This window comes from Arachis ipaensis, chromosome B5, assembly GCF_059453495.1.
Source record: "Arachis ipaensis isolate K30076 ecotype BB chromosome B5, ASM5945349v1, whole genome shotgun sequence".
NCBI lineage: Eukaryota > Viridiplantae > Streptophyta > Magnoliopsida > Fabales > Fabaceae > Arachis > Arachis ipaensis.
Genome location: NC_142440.1, coordinates 150,027,521 through 150,048,865, shown reverse-complemented (window position 1 = coordinate 150,048,865; position 21,345 = coordinate 150,027,521). Strand labels below are relative to the sequence as shown.

Genomic DNA, 21,345 nt, shown 5'->3' with positions numbered 1-21,345 from the left:
ATATCGATGATGACTAATAATGACTATAAATCACAAAATCTGCTGATTCGTTAACACTCCTCTATATATTATATTAGTCCATATAAATAGATATGAACTCTCCCACAAATATTGGGTATGACAGCAGTCACCCTTATCTAATTATATCTTGAGCTGTAGCTATAGAGAGTATGTATGAACACATCAAATACAATAATCACGGACAGATTGGGTATTTGACTTTCTGATTGGATTTTTTTTAGATTGATTCATATCACGGATCATTTTGTAGGTTGTCTCTTATTAGCCTCATTAAACATTGCTTTTAATTTTTCTCCATAAGCACCATGCATGTGCCCTTTAATTTTGAAAGTCACTGTCGTAATAGCATATTAATTAGTTGTTATTTTTTAAATAAAAGTTGATTAATTAAACTATAGCTTGTCATTACAAGTTCCATGCACGCATGGCATATGATATTCGAAGAATGAAGGGAGTTAAGGTTAGAATTTTGTATAATTATCATATACTTCATAAACAACATTTAATTTCATGAGTTCAGATTATTAGATAACATTTCTTTTTCTGAAACGCTTGCGACAATCATTCTTTTGATCTCTTTTTTTTTTATTACTCCATACCTTCGAATCAAAGCAACCAAGTTTATATATACACTACTCATTAATTAACTCACTTTTATTAGTAGTTTCATTTCTTATAATAGTCCTACTAAATTGTGCTGTAACATTTTAATTTAATGTGCGTTTGATTATATATACACACACGCTAAATAATTTTTTTCATGTTAATTATAACCCGTCAACATTTTTTTTTTAATTAATATATACTCCAACTTTAAATATTGGAAAAAACTGAAATTAAAAAAATATAATTTTCACGCACCTTGATATATAACATTAAAGCAACAATACCCATACGATATACATTAAATATTTTCTGTTAATCTTAATGACTTTCTGAACGTATTTTTTTTCTTTCTCTTTTCAAATGCCAGATTTTGAAATTAAAATTTGAAAATTGATTTAAATAGAAAATCTATGTTATATATAAAGATAATGAATGATATTTTTTATAATAATAATAATAAAAAAGAATGAGCAAGCTAGGAGAGTATTAAGACGAAATAACAGTGCCCAGAATCTACTATAACCTAGTATATTTTTTGTCTTTAATATTTGTAAATTTTTTAAAAATATTTTTAACATTTAATTTTATTTAATTTAATTTTTAAATATTTTTAATCTGTGTTAAAGTTATTTTTATATATTTTTAATTTTGTCCTTAATATTTAAATTAAATTAATATTCAATAGTAATTTTAAATAACATAAAAAATATTAGAAATAAAATTAAATATTAAAAATATTTTTGAAGAAAAACATAACGTTAAAGACACAACATATACACATACTTCATCCTTTTTTACCAAAATAGAAAGAGTACTTTCATATAACAAAAGCAAATTAAAAAGGGAAGAGTATGAATCATCTGGACCCAAAATGACACTAACAAATAGTTTTGTCTCAAGGAAAGTTTTTTCACATCACTGTGGTTATAGCTTTGGCCTAAATTGTCTAACCATTAATTCCTGTTTCTGCCATATATAGTGCCATGTCCTTCATGGTATTGGTATAGCCCACAGAGTTTCCCTAAATTCACCCACTACATATATACATGTATGGAATCTATAGTATTATAATAATAATCAATTTACAAGTGGTCAAATAACATTAATCAGCTACACAACAACAGCAAGAATCTAATTGTATTAACAATAATGTTATTTTAGCATTTAAAAGTGGATTTCTCATTGACAGTTTGACACTACTCATTAAGACTTAATTAGTATATATAAAAAATCAATTTAAATGCTATAGTAGTAACTATATCAATAAGTATAAGAAACTGATTTTTAATCATTCAAGAAATTAACTAATTTTAATTAATTAATATTAGTTATTTTTTATGATAAAATTATATTTTTAAACTCATTTTGGTGGAATTTAAGATTGGGATCTAGGGGGTTAAAATTTAAAATTTAGGATTTAAAAAGATTTTAGAATTCAAAATATAAGATAAAAAATAATTTTAAAAAATTAGTTATATTAATATTGACCGGAAAAAATCCATTCTCTAATTAAATTCTATATAAAATTTAAAGTGGTGGAATGAGTGTTGAACACAAATTATGATAATTTCTTAATCTAACTATTCAAAAAATAATTTGAGTCCAAATTAAGGGTAGGTGTTATCAGCATGCATAAGCTAAAAAGCAACCTTAAAATTGATTATATATATATTTTTTTTCACATGAAATGCTACACATTGGTGCATAACCTAACCAGAACCAACCCATTATCCCTATCTCAATAAAAAGAATATATTTATGATCACACACAAACAGAAAGAGAAAGAGGAGCTCACGGGCAGCATCAAACAAACATCAACAACAAAGGAAAAATGGCCAAACACAATAGAATATTAATGTCATCCAACATCAAAAGTAGTGGAAAATACAGAAAGCCTATAGTTTATTATGCTCATAAATAAATTTGAATATAATTATTATTTGGACATAAGAAAAATAATAGACATACATCTAATGCATTTTAATAAAGGAATAAAAAATCTCAACTTATTTTTTTTTCCCAAAGGCTTAATTTTGTATATCTTCCTCTTCTCTTTTGTATTGTTTAGAGTTCTATGTAATTAATATAATAAAAACATACCTTTTTCTTTTATAATGTCGTTCATTTAAATTTATTTTCTTAAATATTAATTTAATTTTTTTATGTAAAGTACATAATTGGATCCATTTATAAAACATCAATTTCTTGTCATTTTTAAAAGAAGACAATAATTAAGAATATTAGTTATCTTTTCCTTGTGATGAAGTGCTAATCTTTGATGTATCCGCCGGTTGTTGAATTCAGATAGTGAAGAGTTTTTTATATATAAATTTAATTAAATCATCATCTAATAATTCTGAGTTATCAACTTTACATGAAGATATCTAAAAACATAATTTAATTGAGACAAAAAGCTAAGTTTTTTATTATTATTATTTTATATGCAAGAAAGTGCATCAACATGACCTGTATGTGGCTTAGATTGTTTCTCTTTCTAACATGGATGTCAGTAGAAGAAGCACCCGTGACCTCTCATTCATTTCCATTCTTTCTTTTCTCTCTTCTTAACAATAAGCTTCACTTTTCACCTAAAACAACCACCATAACTTACTATATAAACATCAATGCCTTCAACCATTAATCCTTACTTTCTTTCTTTTAGTTTCATCATTAGGTCAAAAGTATAACACACTGTGTTAGGCGACCAACATTTTTGTTCCTTTTTTTTTCTATGGCGATTTCAAATTCGCATTACATTTTGTGTGTTACAATAGCAATCCTTGTGATGGTTGTTCAAAATTCAAGAAGTACATATTGCCGGCACCATGATGATGGCACTAGAAAGGGAATTCGATTGAGGAACGGATTATTGTCCAACATGAGTAGGATAGAGTTCTCGGAAGAACAGTTCATGAAATGGGTCAACTTTGTTGGTAACCTCAATCATTCAATGTTCAAGGCTGCAAAGAACAAGCTCTTTGCTTCCTACACTTTGCATGTTGATAACAACCCTGCACTTGGTGACTTCACTTCCATTCAAGACGCCATTGATTCTCTTCCTTCCATTAATCTTGTTAGAGTCCTCATCAAGGTTCATGCAGGTCTTTACACGTAAGAACTATTACATAGTTTCACATATCTCATTAAATTGTCATATAATTATTCTCAGCTAACCAAATTTGTGGCCTCTTCTTGAATCTTGTTGATGTATTTAATTACGATTGTATTATATGTATACCAAAATCAGTTACTAAATACATGTTGAAATATAAATATAAATAGAAAATAAATTTAGTAACTGATTTTAGTGGCTAATTTGAGGTATGAATAGTATTTTTGAATTAATTAAGACTTGGATTTTAGTGTTTGTCCACATTCAGCATTATTGTGTTATGTTCTTTATTAAAATGTTGGAAAATGGTAGGTGACAACTGACAAATTTTGTTTCTTATTACACAATAGTGTCTTTTTCGTTACCTATTCAAATGCTCTAAGAATTATATATATATATATATATATATATATATATATATATATATATATATATATATATGATATTTTCATTTAATTTCAGCAAATTTAGATAAATTGAATACTATAATATCCAGGGAGAAAGTGAGCATTCCTCAATTGAAATGGTTCGTAACAATAGAAGGAGCAGGTGCAGATAAAACAATAGTTCAATATGGTGACACAGCACAAACACTTGGCCCAAATGGGAGGCCATTGGGAACCTACGGTTCTGCTACTTTTGCTGTTAATTCACCTTATTTTATTGCAAAGAACATCACATTCAAGGTAATTAATAATTAATTAACTACATTCTAATTAGTTACTATTAGAGTTAATTAAACTAATGAAAAGATGATCATCTTTATTGTGCACAGAACACTACTCCAGTCCCTGCACCAGGAGCAATTGGGAAACAGGCAGTGGCATTCAGGATTTCAGCGGACACAGCAGCATTCTATGGATGCAGTTTCTTGGGTGCACAGGACACACTCTATGATCATATGGGAAGACATTATTATAAGGATTGTTACATTGAAGGCTCTGTTGATTTCATATTCGGAAACGCTCTCTCTCTATTTGAGGTTACTATTATTAATATTTAATTAAAATATAATATGGTCCAATAATATTAATTTTGGCCCGGAGTTAACAGGAAAGAACAAATGTTGCTTGGAATATTTGAATAGGGGTGTCACGTGCATGCAATAGCACAGAATATGGGAGCAGTAACGGCGCAGGGGAGGAGTAGCATGTTGGAGGACACGGGGTTCTCATTCGTGAACTGTAAGGTCACGGGGTCAGGGGCACTATACCTGGGAAGGGCATGGGGTCCCTTTTCTCGCGTGGTATTCGCCTATACATATATGGACAACATCATCATTCCCAAAGGCTGGTATAACTGGGGTGACCCTAATCGTGAATTGTATGTCAACTCTGCTCTCTACCTATGCCTATATATGCTTCCTCTTCCATTGCATTATTACATCTACTCTTCTATATATATGCCTTGTTTGGAAGACACTGACGGATTGAGGTTGAATTAAGTTTTTTTTATTATATTTAGTGTAAAATATATAACATTGAATTATGTTTTATTATCGTATTTAGTTTAAGATAAATATAAAAATTTTAAAAAAATTTGGAATTTAAAATGTTAAATAAGAGTATTTTCAAAAAAAATGTTATTAAAATTTCAGTCTCCGTCTCTTAGAAATTTCAATCTTCTGTATTCTCACTTTTTGAAAATACTAATAGCACTCAAATTTTGTGTGGCAAAACTAAAATTTTAATTTAATCTTTGCTCATCAAATACAATATTCAATCTCAGTTCCAATCCCAAAAAATAAATGCAATTTATGTTTTTATTTTCCTAATACTTATATATATTCAACTAGCTAGCCTTCAATACTCTTCTTTATTCTAGTGGAGGATGAATGTCTGGTAGGTAACGTTTGTTTTGAGGTACTGAGACGGAGATTTGGAGATTGAGATTCAATATTATATTTGTTAGTCTGATACTAAAATTTTAGTCTTTGTATCCAAAATTTTAGTATTTCAATACTTCTAAAAAGTGGAGACACAGGAGAATAAAATTTTTAGAAACGGAAGCTGAAACTTTAATAATATTTTATACCTAAAATATCACATTTTAATTAATTAATTCCAACTTAACTTTTTGTGCAAATTAAATTAGAGCTTCATTCTTATTTTAATCTCTATCTTCCACTTTACACCAAACACAATATTGAGATTTATTTCAGTTTTTATCTCTGTCTCTCTGTTTCTCTTCCAAACGTTATCTTAGAGATAGAATCATTCATATTTTTTATTAATTTAAATTAAAAAAAAAAACTTAAAATTTTAGAGTTTAATTTTTGTTCACTTCAAAAAAAAAGAATTTTAGTATAAAATCAATAGAAAAAGATCTTGTAAAAAATTTAAGTAAATTTTAAAAAACTACTATATTTTAAAAAATATAATTATTTGTCTAATTCTTTTTTATCAATTTAAAAAAAAAAAAAAAAAAAAAAAAAACTGATACCAAGGACAATGTGATATTAATGGATGCACAATTAGATGGACAATGGGGCGGTGCTACACTCATCACTTACCACCCTAAACATGGTGTAATTCACACAAGTACATATGGGTGTGAAGGCTTGTTTGTCATCTTGCTCTTTTGAATATATACATACTATACTTTCAATTATTATGTTGCTGGATCTATATATCAAATTACACACTCAAATTTTGATGAATTTAATATACTAGTTAGCCCATACAGCACTATACATATTTGGATAAGATCACATAAGATTCTAATTAAGAAATAAAGAAGACATACACGCACTAATAATCTTTTTATTTATTTAATAATATAACAAGTGTTTTATCTAATTCTTAGATAGACATACGCTTAATAAGTAGACATTGTTATGCATTTGTTAATTTTATAATTCAATTTCTAGGGCAGATTGTATATATGGAATTTATTTAATTTTATAAAGCCCATTCTTAATATTCTATATATGTATTGGGTATAGGACTGTATTCTATGGACAATACAAATGCACAGGAGCAGGAGCAAGCTTTGCTGGGAGGGTATCATGGTCAAGGGAACTCACTGACGATGAAGCCAAGCCTTTTCTTTCTCTTTCCTTTGTTGATGGCACAGAATGGATCAATCTTTGATCATCACATCATCAATTCATCATACACATCAACATACATATGTACAACCATATATAATCTTATAAATTAATTCAAATTCCTCTCATATATATCTCTGCTCCATACAATATGATCAAATAATTCATTCATTCAACTTGGCGCTTCTCAACTGCGTGCTTCACCGTTTATATTTCTCAAAGAATCAAATTAAACTGAATCTGAAGCCACACAACAATATTCTTATCCTAATATATGCTTAACTCTTATGAAAAGAATTGAAAAAGATCCGTTTCTGTATGTTAATAAAAAGCTATCAAGTATCACAAAAAAAAAAAAAGCCCACTACTACAATAGGCAACAATAACAATGCATCAGAGGTCAATAAAAAAAATAAAAGAAAAAATTTAAATAGAGTTTAAATGTGGGATGAATTCATTCTTAACTTCTCAAACTAAAAAATACCATTAAAAAAAAAACACAATAAAGGTTTATATATACTAGGTCAAAATTTGGACGTGTTTTTATTTTTTTTATTTTTTAGATATGGCCTACATGCCTTTTTGGATCAAAATATCAACATAGGGCCAACTTCTGCCTAAAAATTATAAACAAAAATTGTGGGCCATGATATCAAAGAAAAAACGATATAGGCCATTTTTAATGTGTAAACTTACATGACAAAAACATAGGTGCCCACTCATATACATATTAATGTACATAAACACTTGTTCTTTTGTTCAAAAAAAAACCACTTGTTCTGGGGTTTTAGCCCGTTTTAATACTAAAAAAATAAATGTACATAACACACATAGTAAACCTAAAAAAAAGAAAAACAAAAAGGATCCACAAGCATATAACATTTACTCTTATTATATATGTTATGTATATTCTCAATATATATGTGAATGTGCACCAAAAAATTAGGATAATGCTATGGTGAAAGAAAGATTTTAGTGAAGAGTGAGTGAAGACTGTTTTTTGTAGAATTAAAAAAAAGCCTAAAAAGTGTTATAATCTTTATTTTTTTAATCTAATTTTATTCTTTATAAAAAAATTCTCAAAAAATTGTCTAAAATTAAAACATTTACCTCTTCTTGGTCAGAACTTTTGATTTCGGTCCGAATTGATTTTAGGTATGATGACATTGTCATTATGTCATGTTTTTCTATGCTTTTTCATACAAGAAATTGATGATTTGTGCTTGAATAATGAATGCTTTTGTACTTAAATGATACATTTTCTTGATCTTTTAATTTTATAAATTTTGTAGAAAATAAGTGGAAAAAGAAGCAAAATAGCACAAAATAAGCTAAAAAGAAGAAAAGAGGAATTTTGGGCACACTTTGAAGATTGAGCACACTTTGGAGCCTTAGGCCACGCATTTAAAAGCGTGGCCCATGACCAAATTAAAGGAGATTGGCAATCAGAACACAAAGTTCCGCTCTTGCCAAGAGCAGAGCAATATCGTGATGCAAAAATGAGCTTGGAAGCAAAATTTTCGCTAAGTTAAAATCTGGGCGCTCACAGCATGACCATGCCTCCTTCAAAGGGCTATAACTTGAGCTACAGATGTCCAATTGATGTGCTTCTAGTTGCGTTGGAAAGCTGACATTCAGAGCTTTCCAAAGATATATGGCAATTCATATTTGGCATGAAATTGAGGTACGAGTGAAATGCATCTTTAAGGACCAAAAACAAGTAAAAATAGACCAAAGAGCAACCACCAGAATTCGAAGAGGGAGACCAAGGGAAGCCCATCAAAGTAGCGCTCACTTGGAGAGCGCTGCGCTCTCTTGGAGATCATTGTCGTGCTCTCTTCATGAAAATTCAAGGAAAATTGCTCCCCAAATGCTTTCACCAAGGCTTGAACCTGGAGCCTCACCAAGGAAGCAAGGATGATGCGCTCTTGGGGAGAGCGAAGCGCTACATTGACATAGCCAGGGAGCATAGTTGCGTGCAACAAAGCAAGGCCACGGAAATAAGCACCAATGCTGTGCTCTTGGTGAGAGCCGAGCATTGCCCTGGGAGGTGTCCCACACCAAACCAACTTGAACCAAGCTTGACCTATGCTCTAAACCAATTAAACCAAGGCCAACCAAGCCCATCTCTCTTCAAATCCAAAGCAAGCAAAGCCCACATCATCACTCAAAGGCACAAGAACAAGCTAGAATTAGGATTTTCATTTAATTTATTTTTCATTTCAATTTCATTTTATTTTGTAAAAAGCCTATATAAAGGCATCATTCTCATTTTCATGAGGAGATCAGCTCCATTAGAGAGCAAGGAGGTTGGCTCTAATAGAGAGCATTAAAGGCTGGCTTCACCAAGGAGCATTAGGATTTGAGAGCTCTCTCTTAGTTTTCATTTTTGTTTTGAATCTTGGGTTGAGAATTGAAGAAATTCTGTTTCAATCTCACCTTGAGAATTCTCTCTGTTTTCTTCTTCTGCAAACTTTCAAGTGAATTGTGATTTGAATCAAAGTTCTTTTCATTGCTTTCATCTTAAATTTTCCTGCATCTTGTTTGCTATTGGATCAAGGAAGGAATTGAGATCTAGACTTGTTTTCTAGTCTCATTGATTTCCTGAGATCTTCAACCTTAAATTTTGATTTTGATTTTGCAATTGAGTTGAATTTACTTTCTGTTTGCTTCTTCAAGTAATTCTGCTTTCTGTTTAAGATCTGTTGCAAGTTACTTCTCTGTTTGAGTGCTACTTATATTCTCTTGCTTAATTTCTGAATTTCTAGCACCCAATTCCTTTTACTTTTCATGCAATTTAATTCGTATGCAATTGTTCCAAGTTCTGCTTGCTGCTTTCTTTAAATTTCCAGCAGCCAACCCCTTTACATTTGATGCAATTTATATTTTTTGTCATTTAAGATTTTGCCAATTTACATTCCTTGCCCTTTACGTTTATTGTCATTTACTTTCTGCCATTTATATTTCACTGCAATTTACTTTCTGTTGATCAACGTCACACAATTCACTCAATGTTAGCTTGACTAAACTAATCACCCACTAAAGTTGCTTGATCCATCAATTTCTGTGGGATCGACCTCACTCTAAGTGAGTTTTACTACTTGATGCGACCCGGTACACTTGCCGGTGAGTTTTAGGTGATTGAAATTCGTTTTCCAAAATATCCATCAAATTTTTGGCGTCGTTGCCGGGGATTGATTTAGATCAACTTAAGTGGGTGAGAAGTCTAGATCAAGCATTTTCTTTGTTTTTGTTCTCTGTTTTAAGTTGATAGCAAGGTGTTTGAGCTATTGCCTCACTAAGAAATTCTTTCTCTGTGACATGAATTTCAATTTTCATTGATATTGCATTTTACAAAATACAAATGGAGTTCAACTCATCTTATGGTCAAACAAAATTTTATGGGATATCACCCACCATCATTAATCTCTAATGGTGGCTGGAAATATCACTAAGAAAATACAAATTCTAAGCACTCCAATCCATGGAGATTTGCTTCAAAGACACAAGATGAGCAAGAAAACCATATGGGATATTTTCTTCCACCACAAAATGATGAAAGTCATGATTCTAATGGTGGCTGGGAAGGAAATTCTAATGCTCCATATGATATTCATCCAAAGATATCATCACTTGACTATGCTTCAACACCACACAAACTTCCATGAACCACTCAAGGTTCTCAAAGCTTGAGACCATGTTTGAAAAATATAAAGAGGAGGCATTGAGATTTGAAAACTCCCTCACAAACATGGAAGGGCTGTTAGCTCAATTGTTGAGTGCAAAGAAGAAAGAGGAAAAACAAGATGAGGAAGCCTCCGTGTCAAGTAAAAGTTCAATGGAAAAGGAGGTTGTGGAGGTGTTTGAACCTGTGGCTTCATATTCACAAAAGCTACTTGAGGTGACAATGAAACATAAAGATTCCCTCCAAAAGGAATTAATGGAAAATCATGAAGAAGAAATGGAGGAAGATACTCAAGAGAATTCACACTCAAGTGAAGTAGAGAAGTGCACAGAGGAAGAGTTCATTGAACCACCATTGCAAGGAACTCTTGATGAATACAAAACTCCAATAATCACACAGCAACCATGTCTTGAAATCAAAGAAGTGAAGACAACTAGCAAGAGCACCAATTCTGTCCCTAATCCAGCAAGCAAGCTCAATCAAGCTATTTACAAAAGGAAGCTTGCTGAGGAAAGGCCAAGACAAGGGACACTAGCTGAATCTTCTCCCCCCTTGAGGTCATTCCTCTTAACAAACTGGAAGAAGAGGAAGAAAGTGAACAACATGTCAACCGTAGGTATAATTTCTCTTCTCTGCTTTGTTTTCGTTCTTTGTTTTGTTTAAATTTAATAAATTGGCATATGGTTACATTCTAAGTTTGGTGTTGCCTTGTAACAAATTATTTTCAATCTTTTTGGATGATTGCATCAAATCAAAAATAAAAGTGACACACCAAGATTCTAAGTTTGGTGTGCCACTTATTTTCTATTCAATTCATTCAAGCAACACTACTTGTCTGCATAATCATAATGCCTCTGCAGTTTTATTTTTCTCTTTTGACTTGACACTTTTTCATTCTACTTGCTTTAGTCATTTTTTTCTGTTTTTAAATGTTTTCCTCTAGTTTGCTTGTTAACTATCGTTGTTAGTACATCACCAAAAGATCCTTATTCTGACAGATTCTTGGCTTGGTGATTGTACTTAACAAATAACAGTCTCATTTGCTTATTTTTAATTCAAATAAATTGACATATGATTACATTCTAAGTTTGGTGTTGCTATGCAACAAAAATTTGGTTCCCATATCTACTAGATACTTGCATCAATTCCAAGTGAAAGTGTCACACTAAGTTTGGTGTGCCACTTATTCTTAATGCAAAGTATTGTGCACACCTTCTTATGCTTACAATCACAATGTTTCTATTTCTCTGTGCCTTGATAGTTATTCTTCATTGTTTTTTTTTGCTTGCTTAAACACATGTACTACTAACATTTCATTGTGTGAGACACTCATGATCCATCTTAGCCCCATAGCCATTGTTCTAATTGTTGCTTGAGGATGAGCAAGCATTCTGAGTTTGGCAAGGGAAAGAGGAAGAATAGAGGAAAAAGGACAACAATAATGAAGATGAACTACAAGGTTGTAGAGTTCCTTTTCTCCTCATTTGTTTCCAGCACTTAAATTGCATGATTGTCTTCGTCTTTTCTGTTTACATGTGTGTATGAATAAAGCATAGCTTGAATCTTGATTTGTAACATGTTGCTGTGGCATTATGACTACCAACTTGAGTTTTGTGAGTTCAAAAGCAATAAAGCATCATGATCATAAACAAACAAGGAATTAAAGAAGATTTTAGCATGTGCATACAAGTATTGGAAAGCTAGTATGATTAATTGTTGCTCAATCGCATTGGATTTTATTTAATTGAAGTTTTCATCTAGTACATTTTATGAAATCTTTTGAAATCATGAAAACCTTGAAGGAAGTAAATGCAAATAAAGTAAGAAAGAAAAAGGGAAAGAATGAGAAAGCTGAAGGCTCTGAGTACCAATGACAATTAATTTGTTAAGTATTTGTGGTGTTTATGTATCAATCCAAATGCTTGAAAACAAAACACTTAGAGTCAAGGTTAGGCTCAAAGTACAAATGCACTCCCTCAAAGCTCAAGGCTCTGAGCATCAATGATTAGAGAGTCAAGAAAAGAAACAAATGAGCTTAATGAAGTCCTCTAATTAAATGCTTGTGGTGCTTGTGTATCAAGTGGTAATACTTGAAAACAAAGCATTTAGAAGTCGTAGCTTTGTTATCAACTCATGGGGCAAAGCACCCAAAAGGAGAAGCTAATAAGAAAATCAAAAGCTTGTTTCAAGGAAGTATTATAAGAAAAAGATTTCATAAAATGAGCTAGATAGAAGTATCAACCAATTACATTTCTTTTGTGATTGTAGCATGCATAGAAAACTAGCTTACCATGAACATTGAGTTGCTATTCTTCTTACCTTGGATTGTCAATCTTTATTGCATGATTCTTTTCTTGCTTGGGGACAAGCAAGGTTTAAGTTTGGTGTTGTGATGACATGTCACCATGTCATGTTTTTCTATACTTTTTCATACAAGAAATTGATGATTTGTGCTTGAATAATGAATGCTTTTTGTACTTAAATGGTACATTTCCTTGATCTTTTAATTTTATAAATTTTGTAGGAAATAAGTGGAAAAAGAAGCAAAATAGCACAAAATAAGCTAAAAAGAAGAAAAGAGAAATTTTGGGCACACTTTGAAGATTGAGCACACTTTAGAGCCTTAGGCCACACTTTTAAAAGCGTGGCCCATGACCAAATTAAAGGAGATTGGCAATCAGCACACAAAGCTCCGCTCTTGCCAAGAGCAAAGCATTATCGTGATGCAAAAATGAGCTTGGAAGCAAAATTTTCGCTAAGTTAAAATCTGGGCGCTCACAGCATGACCATGCCTCCTTCAAAGGGCTATAACTTGAGCTACAGATGTCCGATTGATGTGCTTTCAGTTGCACTGAAAAGCTGACATTCAGAGCTTTCCAACGATATATGGCAATCTATATTTGGCATGAAATTGAGGCATGAGTGAAATGCATCTTTAAGGACCAAAAACAAGTAAAAATAGACCAAAGTGCAACCACCAGGATTCGAAGAGTGAGACCAAGGGAAGCCCATCAAAGTAGCGCTCACTTGGAGAGCACTGCGCTCCCTTGGAGAGCATTGTCGTGCTCTCTTCATGAAAATTCAAGGAAAATTGCTCCCCAAATGCTTTCACCAAGGCTTGAACCTGGAGCCTCACTGACGTTAAGGATTTTTGCCAGTAAAAAAGTTCATAAAAACAGTCGCGTTGTAGATATAGTCTCTAAACCGACAGAAATCCCTTCGTACAAACGTTTTGGGTGTCACAAGTAACAAACCCCTTTGAAATTGATAACCGAGTATTCAAACCTCGGGTCGTCTTCTCAAGGAATTGCAGGGAGGTGTATTTATTATTGGTTATGAGTTTTCTGGGGAATGTTGAGTTTGGGCAATGGGCACAGGTATATTTAAATGACAAGTAAAATAAAGTAATAATAATAAAATCTCTTGGCAAGGTATAAGAAATTAGAAGTCCAGACTTAGTTATCCTTATCAATAATAATGAAAGTTGAATCTTAATTCCACTTAGTTGACCTTTACTAAAGCAAAGGAAAGTCAAGGGACTAATTAGTTTAATCTTCGAATCCTATTTATTTCCTAAGAAAAGGTTGGGATTATTTGAAGTTCAGTTCAATTTAGAAAAGATAACAGTTATCAATTATGTTGAGATAAGGTAACTCCTGAGTTACTGCTTTCTTAACCAAGACAAAAAGGGAAAAAGTAAATTTATCGGAATAAAAATGCCTTCAGATGGGAAGCAACAGTAACATAAATTAAAGAGAGCAATCATAAGTCTGAAATACCTCAAAATATATTAAAATAGAAAATCAATCATAAAGAGTCATGAACAAAAGTGAGAAAAGAAATAAAAAGAACATTAAACCTGGGATTGAGAGTCACTCCTAAAACTAAGAGAAGTCCTAAATCCTAATCCTAAGAGAGAGGAGAGAACCTCTCTCTCTAAAAACTACATCTACTCCTAAAATTGTGAATGTGAAAGTCTGTATTTTCTGGGCCGCAAACTGGGTCAGAAATAGCCCAGAATTCGCTGGTTGCGAATTCAAATGCGCTGATTTCCGTCACTGCAACGCGGCCGCATGGATCACGCGGTCGCGTCACCTAGCGTCAGGGGAACTATAGTATAGTATATATCAAATCGAAGCCCCGGATGTTAGCTTTCCAACGCAATTGGAATCGCGTCGTTTGGACCTTTGTAGCTAAAGTTATAGCCGTTTGAGTGCGAAGAGGTCAGGCTGGACAGCTTAGCAACTTCTTCATCTTCTTGTATTCCTTCCACTTTTTTATGCTTCTTTTCCATCCTCTGAGCCATTCCTGCCCTGTAATCTCTGAAATCACTTAACACACATATCAAGGCATCTAATGGTGATAAGAGAGGATTAATATTAGCAATATAAAGGCCAAAGAAGCATGTTTTTAATCAAAGCACATAATTAGGAAGGCAAATGTAAAACCATGCAAATAGTATGAATAAGTGGGTAAAGAGTTGATAAAAAACACTCAATTGAGCACAAGATAAACCATAAAATAGTGGTTTATCAACCTCCCCACACTTAAACATTAGCATGTCCTCATGCCAAGCTCAAGAGAAGCTATAAAGATGAAGAGGAGTGGTAGAATGTATGAAATGCAACCTATCTATATGAATGCAACTACATGCAAAGAAATGTTTCTACCTACTTGGTTAAAAATAAATAAGTTCTCCAAGACAAAAATAAATCAGATTTCACTAATTCAAATCATACAATAAAAAGCAAGTAAACTTGTAAGAAGATAGCTCATAAAAGCAGGGAACATAGAATTCAGCACTGAACCCTTACTGGTAGTGTATATCACTCTAACTCTCAAGTGTCTAGGGTCAATCACTCCACTCTTCTCTAATCATGCTTTCTAAAATTTGTTCTTCATCTAACCAATCAACAAATATTTAGCATACAAATGCAAACATCATGAGGTCTTTTCAAGGTTGTAATGGGGCCAAGGTAAGGGTAAGGGTACATGTTTATGGCTAAGTGAGCTTTATAAATTGAATCTTTAATTAACCTAAGCTTTCACCTAACATACATATGCTCTATATAACTCTAGAATCATGCCTAGTTACCCAAAATTCCCACTTTTGTATAATTTCTATACCCATGTACCAAATTTTTCTTTAATTTTTATTACATGTGCATTGATCTTTTATTAAACTTAATATTGGGGTAATTTTGTCCCCTTATTTACTTATTTATTGAGTATTTTTAGATTTTTCTCTTTTTCCTTTTTTTTTTATAGAAACAAACATAACTTATCAATGCACATGGATTTTCTATTATTTTTCTATTTTGGTTTTTCATGAGTAGGTTCCCAAATTCCTGATATTCAAATAAATTAGAAACATTATACTTTTTCTTTATTAACCCATGTTCCCACAGTTTCCCCACACTTAATTAATACACTATCTTAAGCTAACCAAAGATTCAATTGGGATAATTATTTTATTTTCTACTTAAGGCTAGTGATGTGGTAAGATATAGAACAAATGGGGATTTCAAGGCTCAAAGTGGCTAACAAGGGTGGTTTAAAGGGTAGGCTTATTTGGGATGAGTGAGCTAAAATCAAATAATGGCCTCAATCATATACAAGCATGTAAATACACTAAATATTGGACATATAGACTGAAACAAAGTAAATATCACAATTATAGAGAAGTAAACACACAAGAATAAAATATTTATGGTTAAATAATGTAACCATGTAAATAAGCTCAAAATCTCACAGGTTGTGTGTTCTTTGGCTCAAAAACCATGTTCCAAATACAACTTCAAACAAATTTAACAAAAAAAATTTTCAATTTAAATTATGAAAATTTTAAAAAATAGGGTCTTTAGAAGAATTTTATTACTTTAACCAAGTAGTAACTAGATGCATAAAATCAAACAAATATGCAAATGCAACAACTAATTTAACAAAGAAAATTAAACATTGGTGCTAAAATATGAAGTGACTAACCTATGGAAGTCGGTATCGACCTCCCACACTTAAAGATTGCACCGTCCTTGGTACATGCTGAGATGTGTAGGTGGACGGGCTGTTCCAACTGATGCTTTTCTTCAAGGATTGTGCTGACGGACTTGTTTGTCTCCCCATGTAAACGTCTTCCGGTTCCCTTCCGGATGGCCATCCTGAAAGAAAAAGGGAAGAAGAGTAACCCAGAAATAGAGATAAAAAAATAAAAGAAGTATGGGTGAATTAATGCCAAATGATAAGGGTCTCATTTACATGGAAGTTTCAACATGTAAGTGAGAAAACAATAGAAGCCATGGCATACCAATGGTGCAAAATTTGCAACAATGGGGAAGAGAGTGGGGGAGGAGAGATAATATAAATTCATGTCAATACAAAAGTAATACAAATATAAAAGATTGGCATTGATTTAAATAATATTACTCAATCAGAATTAAACAAGTCACTAAGCATCAAGAAAATACCAGAAAAGATGTAACAGTTGAATAAGAATATTTGAACACCAATAATAATTTTAGAAAAATAAAAATATGCAATGAATGAAAGTATGCAAATAAATTAAATAAAATAGAATGGGAGTGAGAGAAAATAAGAAAGGAAGAAGAAAGAAATAAGAAAAGATAAGAGAATAAGGATTCGGAGAAGAAAAGATAAGAAAATTGGCACTAATCTGGATAGGTTGTGCGACGCTGGCGACGCGGTCGCGTGGGTGACGCGGTCGCGTGGTGCGTGATAAGGTCAGGTGACGCGGACGCGTGGGTCACGCGATCGTGTGGCCTGTTTTGTGCGATTGGCGCGAGTGCAGCCTCGCGGTCGCGCAACTCTCTGTTCGAAACTCTTTTGCCAAAATTCTGAGTGACGCGATCGCGTGGGGCATGCGATCGCGTGAATGACCATCTTTTAAAAACGACGCGGACGCGTGGGGTACGCGTTCGCGTGGTGAGGCTTAGGCTTCCAGCACGAGTCCAGCCCAACTCCAGCTCAACTTTCTGCCATACACCCATTTACGTCGATTCCACAGAGCCACGCGTTCGCGTAGGTGACGCAGACGCGTGGGGAAGCTATTTTTCAAATGACGCGGCCGCATCTGCGACGCGGTCGCGTGGATCAGTTTGTGCCATTAGCGCGCCTCCAGCCACACTTTTGCGTGACTTTCTGTTTACTTTCTTTTCTTCACAACGCACATACGACGCGGACACGTCGGCGACGCTGTCGCGTCGCGTGCGAAAATCCTTTTTTTTTTTTGATAATCTGAAAAAAAAAATGCAGAATGCAGTGTTAATATGAATGTGATGCAAAACTCCAGGTTTAATATAATAAAATAAAATAAAACTCAAAAACAAATAAAACTAAATAAAAATGAAAAATGAACGATCATACCATGGTGGGTTGTCTCCCACCTAGCACTTTTAGTTAAAGTCCTTAAGTTGGACATTTGGCGAGCTCCTTGTCATGGCGGCTTATGCTTGAACTCATCTAGGAATCTCCACCAATGTTTGTGATTCCAATGGCCTCCGGGGTCCCAAACTAGGCGCAGAAAGCCTTCAAGTAAGTTAAAGCAAGTGACAAGGCCCCAAGAGTGCTGATTTCTAGATTGAATTCCGGGGTCCCAGACCTTGCATTTGCACCCATCTTCTTGTTGATCATCATCATTTTTCCACTTGGGTGGTGAACAGTCAGAATTCTCATTGAGACATCCAAACAGCTTCTTAGACCCATTCAGTTGAGCTTTATACCAACATTTGCGTTTAAACTTAAAGCTTCCAACCATAATGAACCTTGCAGGATAATTCTTACCACTGGCCATCTTCCTCTTACTCTTAATGCCACAAAGAGCTCTAAGTTGACCATCCGTCTCCAGTAGCCCATATTCAAGTGGGATTAGAAAGCTAAGGGATATGAATTTTACCCACTTGAATGTTGTGAAGGATGATGGTAACTTAGGGGGAGGGGTCTCCAATAACTTTGGCAAGGTGATTTCAAGCTCCACTCCCTTGTGCTCTTTGACAACTTCCACCTCTTTGCAAGTTTCTTCAATATCAACCTCTTCTTCTTTAATCTCCATCTCTTGACTAACCTCTTCCAAGTCTTCAACTATGATATGCCTTGGAGGTTGTACACCCTCCTCAGCATTAATTTCAATCACCTTGGAAGGAGGTTCTATAATTGGACTTTCCAATGGAGGTACAGCATATCTTAAGTCTGCAACCACTTCTTCCTTTTTAATAATTGCTGCCTTGTCCAGTTGTTTAAGTATAAAATCGTACTCATCCTCGATGGTTTTCTTTCCATGACGACTCCCTTCAACTACTCTTTCACCTTCAAGGGTCTCTCCTACCTTTATCCGTAGGGCCTCCTCTAGCTCTTTATGAAGTATGAATTCGCGAAGATGATTCCTTCTTTCCTGTTCCATATCAATAGCATAATTGGGATCATCTTGCTCTTGGATTGATGGATGTGGGTGCTCTTCCATGGAGGGTGGTGATGGGATGAAAAGATCATTATGTGGTTGAAAAGGAAGTGCACTAGAGTTTGAGGGTTGAATATTGGAGGTAGAGGGTTGGTTCATGCGAGATATAAAATTTTGGAGTGTAGAGGTGAGACCAATGATGTTAGAGATGAGTGTATTGTTATCCAATGGAGGTTGGGGTGGATGTGGGTTAGGGTCATATGGAGGTAAATGGTGTAAAGGGGCTTGTGAGTTTGGTGGTCCAAAGTTATGTTGAGGAAAGGGTTCATAGGCATATGGTGGTGGTTGTTGATAGTCCATTGGAGGTGGTTGTTGCCATGAGGGTTGATCAAATCCTTGTGGCTCCTCCCATCTTTGATTGTTCCAACCTTGATGCATGTTCTCATTGTAATTTCTTCTTCCTGTAACATAATTGTAACCAGACTCATAGACAAAGGCGTGAGAGTTCATAGTAACAAATAAAAAATCAAAACGAAAATAAAAATAAATTTAAATTAAAAGGTTATTTAAATTTTGAATTTGAAAATTAAATTTTGAAATTTTGAATTTTAAATTTTTTTTTGAAATTTGAATTTTTTGAAATTTGAAATTTAAAAATTTTAAATTTGAATTTTGAAATTTGATTTTTGAAATAAGATAAGATAAAATAAAAATTTTAAAATAAAAACCAATAACCTCTTAACTTAAGAAAAGGCAAAAATAAAAACAAATAAACAAGCAAAAATAAAATATTTACAATAACCAATAATAAGGCACACGTTTGTAATTCCCCGGCAACGGCGCCATTTTGACGTTAAGGATTTTTGCCAGTAAAGAAGTTCATAAAAACAGTCGCGTTGTAGATATAGTCTCTAAACCGACAGAAATCCCTTCGTACAAACGTTTTGGGTGTCACAAGTAACAAACCCCTTTAAAATTGATAACCGAGTATTCAAACCTCGGGTCGTCTTCTCAAGGAATTGCAGGGAGGTGTATTTATTATTGGTTATGAGTTTTCTGGGGAATGTTGAGTTTGGGCAATGGGCACAGGTATATTTAAATGACAAGTAAAATAAAGTAATAATAATAAAATCTCTTGGCAAGGTATAAGAAATTAGAAGTCCAGACTTAGTTATCCTTATCAATAATAATGAAAGTTGAATCTTAATTCCACTTAGTTGACCTTTACTAAAGCAAAGGAAAGTCAAGGGACTAATTAGTTTAATCTTCGAATCCTATTTATTTCCTAAGAAAAGGTTGGGATTATTTGAAGTTCAGTTCAATTAGAAAAGATAACAGTTATCAATTATGTTGAGATAAGGTAACTCCTGAGTTACTGCTTTCTTAACCAAGACAAAAAGAAAAAAAGTAAATTTATCGGAATAAAAATGCCTTCAGATGGGAAGCAACAGTAACATAAATTAAAGAGAGCAATCATAAGTCTGAAATACCTCAAAATATATTAAAATAGAAAATCAATCATAAAGAGTCATAAACAAAAGTGAGAAAAGAAATAAAAAGAACATTAAACCTGGGATTGAGAGTCACTCCTAAAACTAAGAGAAGTCCTAAATCCTAATCCTAAGAGAGAGGAAAGAACCTCTCTCTCTAAAAACTACATCTACTCCTAAAATTGTGAATGTGAAAGCCTCCTATGAATGGATGCATTCCCCCACTTTATAGCCTCTAATCTGTGTTTTCTGGGCCGCAAACTGGGTCAGAAATAGCCCAGAATTTGCTGGTTGCGAATTCAAATGCGCTGATTTCTGTCACTGCGACGCGGCCGCATAAATCACGCGGTCGCGTCGCCTAGCGTCAGGGGAACTATAGCATATTATATATTAAATCGAAGCCCCGGACGTTAGCTTTCCAACGCAACTAGAACCGCGTCGTTTGGACCTCTGTAGCTAAAGTTATAGCTGTTTGAGTGTGAAGAGGTCAGGCTGGACAGCTTAACAACTTCTTCATCTTCTTGTATTCCTTCCACTTTTGCATGCTTCCTTTCCATCCTCTGAGCCATTCCTGTCCTGTAATCTCTGAAATCACTTAACACACATATCAATGCATCTAATGGTGATAATAGAGGATTAATATTAGCAATATAAAGGCCAAAGAAGCATGTTTTCAATCAAAGCACATAATTAGGAAGGCAAATGTAAAACCATGCAAATAGTATGAATAAGTGGGTAAAGAGTTGGTAAAAACCACTCAATTGAGCACAAGATAAACCATAAAATAGTGGTTTATCACTCACCAAGGAAGCAAGGATGCTGCGCTCTTGGGGAGAGCGGAGCGCTACATTGACATAGCCAGGGAGCATAGTTGCGTGCAACAAAACAAGGCCAAGGAAATAAGCACCAATGCTGCGCTCTTGGTGAGAGCCGAGCATTGCCCTGGGAGGTGTCCCACACCAAACCAACTT

General features: G+C 33.6%; 1 protein-coding gene across 1 annotated transcript; it reads left to right on the top strand.

Annotated features, from left to right (window-relative positions):
- Positions 1 to 3,096: 3,096 nt before the first annotated feature.
- LOC107644443 (putative pectinesterase 53) lies at positions 3,097 to 6,965 on the top strand. The gene is made up of 5 exons (XM_016348302.3): positions 3,097 to 3,739; positions 4,237 to 4,426; positions 4,516 to 4,722; positions 4,828 to 5,063; positions 6,685 to 6,965. Exons 1-5 carry the CDS (start codon positions 3,360 to 3,362, stop codon positions 6,830 to 6,832), a joined length of 1,161 nt encoding a protein of 386 aa, XP_016203788.1. The 5' UTR covers positions 3,097 to 3,359; the 3' UTR covers positions 6,833 to 6,965.
- The last annotated feature ends 14,380 nt before the right edge of the window (positions 6,966 to 21,345 follow it).

Bases quoted from the DNA above. Each gene is read 5' to 3' on its own strand.
- LOC107644443 (XM_016348302.3), top strand. From the start codon at position 3,360: ATGGCGATTTCAAATTCGCATTACATTTTGTGTGTTACAATAGCAATC. The intron at 4,427-4,515 runs GTAATTAATAAT...TATTGTGCACAG, and splicing joins CAAAGAACATCACATTCAAG to AACACTACTCCAGTCCCTGC. The intron at 4,723-4,827 runs GTTACTATTATT...ATATTTGAATAG, and splicing joins ACGCTCTCTCTCTATTTGAG to GGGTGTCACGTGCATGCAAT.